Genomic DNA, 5,682 nt, shown 5'->3' with positions numbered 1-5,682 from the left:
GAGTAGCACCTCATTACTCATACACCATTAAGTAAATCTTAGCTGACCATCTGGATCAAATTATCATGGCTCATTTACTTTAAATTTTCCTTGAACCAACAAATCTAAAATTTAAAATATCTTTTTAGATTAAAAATGAGGTGCACCAAAATGAAAATTATCGCCTTGCTAAAAAATGTAAATATAAAGAAAAAGGTTTTTTACATTCAAGTTGTTATATTGAAGACATTTTTAGTACTAAATGAACCCTGCTAAACCTATCCACACGATCCAATCTACTTGAAAATGCATGGATCGGTTTATTATAGAAAAAAAAGAAGAAAATGCATGAATCAATGAGATGGAACTTTCTCTAAAAAAATGAGATTGAACTCATTCCCACAGTATGAGCATCTGCACTAGACAAATATATATAGAGAAAGAGAGAGAAAAGAAAAGGAAGCAGTGCTTGCAAGAGTGAGGGTCATCTTGTTGAAAATTTCGATTATTCATGGTAAGGCTGCTGCAGCTGTCGGCAAGAGTACAATTACCAAGAAAAAGAATCCTTGCTTTGTGACACTTTATCACGAAGGAACAGTTTGATCTGATCGTTCCTTCGCCTTTCTTTTCTTTATATCTCATGCATGCACGTTCTTGTTTTGAAAGGAATCCTAAATGCTCATAAAGGCAAAGCACCCCTTACATTTTGAGAATGGTAGAGATAATTAAACTTCAATCTCATCTTTAGAGAACAGCATCTCTCCTTCATCCACTCTCTCTCTTGTATTTTTCTTTCTTAACCATTTCTTCTTTTTTTGTTGTATAAGAAGAAATAGCACAAGTGAAATTTTATAGATCAGTCAGGTCTCCCCAAAGTGAACTCCAAGTTGGGGCTTTTGTAGATTGCCCCTGAAAGGGTGGTTGAGCGCTCTAGGGTGCTGCTCTTTTCCTGCAAATACACGCATTTTAGTGGTGGTCACATATACATTTCTTTAATATATATATATATATATATATATATATATATATATATATATATATAGATAGATAGATAGATAGATACACATGAGTATAAAAACTATCCGTTGGCCAAAAGAAAGTAAAGAAAAGCAAAAAAAACTGAGATATAAGCAATTTAACATATTCATCCCTCGCATTGCTATCTATCAAAGGAATGAAATAGTTACCATTATGAGATGCTCTAGTCAATCATCATTTGAAGAATAGTCCCAAATATCGGCCATTTTCTGAAAATCTCGCAATTTTATTATGAGATTTTGAAAAGCTGATATAATTCCCAAAAGAAATGTAATATTTTTAAAATATTATATTATTAATGCAATATTTATACTTTTAGATTTTTCATGTTTTTCTCATATTTTTGCATATATTTTAAAATTAAAGATACCAATATTTTTCAGGGATTTATATTTTTTATATAGTTTAATTTATCATAAGATTGTGACTATGACTTTGAAGTTTGTTAACTAGTTTAATTATAAAATGTCTTTTTATGTATACATGCGCGCGTGTGTGTGTGTGTGATCGCGCGCGCACATACGCATCTAGATCACGGGTTGTAGAATTCCTTAAATATGGAGGAATCTGCTAGAATTCAGTTTACAGGTCGTGCGGGTCATGACCAAAACTTGGAACTTCATGGATGTCTCAAATCATATATAAGAAAAATTAGGAAACTTAATTAACCGAGTTGGAGAACTGCATGCATTTGGCCATTGAGAGCCTCCTAGACTTGGGTTGCAGCTTCTTGCATTTTGTGTCAAATTTATGAAGTTGTGGACAGGGCTGTCGATGCAAACAGCCAACTAGATCTGCTTGGTCCAATATATACCAGCCCAAATTTTCACTCCCCAAGTTAGATTTCAGATGAACAATATGAAGAAATAGAGAGCCCATGATTTTAAATAATAAAGGTACTTTGATAATTCAGTTGAAACTAAAGGTGGTGGTAACACCCTATTTTCAGTTAAAATAGAAAAAGCAATTTTCTGAGTGTAAAATCAGAGTTGGTACCTTTAGATAAGGCATGCTGGACAGGGAATCCACTGAACCTGCCTGCAACCAAGCTCCCATACTGCAAACCAACATTGAGAGAATATTTCCATCAATCAAAGCAAAAGACATTCTGCAAAAAAGAAAGCATTAACTTTCACTATTAACCATTTTGAGTTTTGGTTATGTACTGATTAAAATAAAGGAGACCTGCATGTGATGGCCTATATGGTAAAAGTAATTACATGAAAGGTGCAACAGACTCAACTTTTAAGGCTCTTGTGAATGCCTTTTCCTCTCATTTATCAGCATCTTGCACCCAAAATTATCTCTAAATAGGAGTTTCCCATTCAGATATGGATCTCAGCCTATTAATTTGAATATTGAAACGACTGATTTGTTTCTTTCTTCATCTTATTTTGAATGCTGCCATGATCTAGGACACAAAGAACCAATGGTTGATAGCACAAGACTCTTTGATCCTCTCTTTTCATGGTCATCATCAGCAGTGACTCACTATTAGAATGATGGCCAGATAAACATAAGTTTCTGGTTAAACCTTCCTTTTCCGGCTCTCCTTCAGTGTCATTGTACTTTTATTTTTTCGTACACTGCTATGATATTGAAAAGAAAAAAAGACATAACAAGAACATATCAGGATAATTCAATCTCTTGAATTAACAGTTAAAACAATAAATAATAAAATATTGAACCAAAAGTTCTTCATTTACCTTATTGAGAAATTCATGTGATTGAAAATATCAACACATAAGCACAAATGAATGAGTGCTAAGAATGATTGCATAAAAGAAATGGATATGAAAGCTGTTGACCATGGCTTACACTCTTCTGTGATGGTTAATGCAAATCAGTGTTTTCTTTATATGTTTTTTAGCTTACAAATTCGTTTTGTGAAAACCAAAGCGCAGCCATGAATTAGTATTTAGATAATCCAATATTTGTTGGATTGCAGGCAAGAAAGAAAAGGGTGCCATTTTCAACATCTTTTAATGGGAACCAACTCCACAACACTCCAGCCCAAGTATATTTTTAAACATGTAAGTGTACAAAGTGAAAATTGCAAACAAAGGCACAATAAACAAATTAGCTGACTACAAGGCTTCTAACTTACACGTGCACCAATTTCTGCAGTTTTTTTCTTCAGAACCATCTTACAGATATGGCGTTCCCATCTTCTATTCTCTTATACAGGATGCCGTTCAAAATAAGGAATATGTAATCCATATGACATGACTCTGGTTTCCAAACAAAATGCACTATATGACATGTCTTCTATGGTTTGAGGTGATCAAAGATAATAAACCAAGGCAATAGCCGGTGTAGGAATTTCACCTGGAGTAATTGCTCCATAAACTCTGATGTATCGACTGGAAATCTCGAGCAGCGGTGCTAGAACTGATACCATCTGCTGATGCAGCATTTCTCGGTGAAAACTCATCGGAAATTTCCCCACCATGGCCCGTTTCAAGTCCCTCCAGCTTCCCTGAACCAAGATGAAGACCACCCATCATTTCTTCCATACCATATTCTTCACTTTGTGCCCAGAACAGCCACAAAAATGACAAAAACAATATGTAGAAAAAAAAAACAGCTCATATATATATATATATATATATATATATATATATATATATATATATATACCCACCCGAAGATATTGCAGGCTTGTCAGTGGTCTTCACGGTTCTATACATCTGTAATCAGAAAAAAACAATAATAATTCTAATTTATAAACTATAAGAAATAAATAATTGTTACTACCACGAAATTGAAACATTTATTTAAAAAATAAAGGAAAAAGTTACATAAGACTAGGGTTTGTCATGGTTTCGCCCACTTCGGCTGACCATGGGTTTATCTGTGGTCAGCGCATAAAAGGAATATATCATTGTGCAATGATGACCAGCTTTTTCTTTCAAAAAGAGAACAAGGAAATTTTTCTCTCTTCCTTGTGTTCAACTCTTCATTATAATTTTATGATTGAGATGTGCTCCTAGAAAACCGTCCTAGAAAACTGTTCATATTAGGACCTCTCACGTCGGCTAGCCTCACAGTACTCAGTCTCCACTCAGTTTTCTGTATCAGAATCGTCCCAGTTTCTGCTCCCCACACCTTTTCTTTTGTGGGTTCTTTCCCATTTCCCTAAATCTCGAGTCATGTGAGAAGACAAACATCTACTATTCACTAAGGCATGTTTTCTGGATGGTTTTGGAGATGAATAAATAAATAATGCTGAAAACTTCATCTTGGTGGCTTTTAGAGTTCAGAATTTGTTCTTGTCAGGAACCAAATCATCTATAGAACTCCCTAGAGTTCAAAATATGTTGCACAACTATAAACTAAATAAACATTAATTTGTTTTTCATTCCAAAGTGCCTAGAGGGTGTAGCTATAAACCTTACTATGAGGTCAAAAAATTAAGAGAGAGAGAGAACCTGCAAATGGCTTTTTACATGGGCTAGAGTGAGATCCTTCACATCCATGAGCTCGAGAACAGACTTTGGTGTTGCTCCTTTAGAAACAAGATTGAAAATTTAATCCCCCACTCAATCCAGATAAAAAAGAAAAACCGCGGAAAGCACAATGACAGCAATAGCAATTCCTGATTACTAGCTAGACAACGTGCATCTTCTTTGTGGAAGATAACAACCGTTGGTTTTCCCACTAACTGCATCCACGGCCGTTGGATCGGCTTGAGGAACTATAGCAGCACACAGAAGACCAATATTTCCCAACTAAAAGAGCAAAAACATCAATGGCTTACTCTCATGGCCTCCCAGGAGCTCCACGGCATGAACGAACCGCGCATGGAGCGAGCTCGTCCACCGCATCCGCGGTGCCCGGAGGCTGCGCTTCGCGGGAAACCTCGCTGCGAACCTCGATCTAAACATTGCAGCCACCGGAGATAAAGACGGTAACGACAGCGAATCGGGTGGGATGGAGGTGGTGAAACTTTCGGCTGGAAGGAAGGGGAAATGAGGAGAATGGTAGATGGGGACACCCCTTATAGGCCTGAATCCGTAGCCATGGTGTTGACCCATGCAGTGGTAGGCCTTTCCCTCCGCGGGGTCCGGGAACAACCTTGCCGGAATGGCGTCGGATTCCGGCGGCCTGGGGCTCGGAAGGGATAGCTCGAAGGAGGCTTCTGGTTTGGTGGGGTTGAGGCGGTTGGGGTGGTGCCAGAAGGCCATGTGGTGGGCATCTGGGTCTGAGTCCCTCCTCCAGGTGGGGGTGGGCTTGGCGTTTGGGGGGCTGATCTGAAGGGACAAATCGGGCGGTGGGTGGGAGAGCTCCATCGAGGAGAGGTTGGGTAGGTTATGACCCCACTTGGATCTCCGGCTTGGTGGTTGGTTTTCTGGCGAGATTTGCAGTAACGGATAGATGGTTCAGGTGAATTTCAGAGAGTTTCTCACACACACGAGAGAGAGGGAAAAAAAAAGAGAGGATGATTCTTGAGCTCCTTTGAGCACCTTGGTATGAGAGGATATAACAGAAAATGACACTTACAGCAGCTATAGCGGAGAGATGTAGGAAGGCCCCTCTCTCTTTCTCTCTACTTGGAAAAGAAACAAAAAATGCATGGTGAAAAAAAAAAAACGGGACCTAATTTGTGTACGTATGGTTATGATTATGGTTATGGACGGAAAAAATAAATAAATAAAGTTAAAA

At 37.7% G+C, this 5,682-nt stretch overlaps 1 protein-coding gene across 2 annotated transcripts; it reads right to left on the bottom strand.

The window, feature by feature from the left end:
- Window positions 1-467: 467 nt before the first annotated feature.
- On the bottom strand, window positions 468-5,357 carry LOC149822065 (putative transcription factor KAN2). 2 transcript variants are annotated; one of them, XM_089981003.1, is made up of 6 exons: window positions 4,778-5,357; window positions 4,449-4,525; window positions 3,662-3,707; window positions 3,346-3,496; window positions 2,014-2,074; window positions 468-928 (listed from the first exon to the last, which is right to left on the bottom strand). In XM_089981003.1, exons 1-6 carry the CDS (start codon window positions 5,307-5,309, stop codon window positions 836-838), a joined length of 960 nt encoding a protein of 319 aa, XP_089837129.1. In that variant the 5' UTR covers window positions 5,310-5,357; the 3' UTR covers window positions 468-835. The 2 variants fall into 2 exon arrangements, with proteins under 2 accessions (XP_089837129.1, XP_089837130.1); XM_089981004.1 differs by lacking the exons at window positions 468-928; window positions 2,014-2,074 and adding an exon at window positions 2,260-2,606.
- Between the last annotated feature and the right edge of the window lie 325 nt (window positions 5,358-5,682).

The sequence above is a fragment of the Nuphar pumila genome, chromosome 11 (genome assembly GCF_984573655.1).
Source record: "Nuphar pumila chromosome 11, dmNupPumi1.hap1.1, whole genome shotgun sequence".
In the NCBI taxonomy this organism is placed as follows: Eukaryota; Viridiplantae; Streptophyta; class Magnoliopsida; order Nymphaeales; family Nymphaeaceae; genus Nuphar; species Nuphar pumila.
This window is presented reverse-complemented; position numbering and strand designations above follow the sequence as displayed.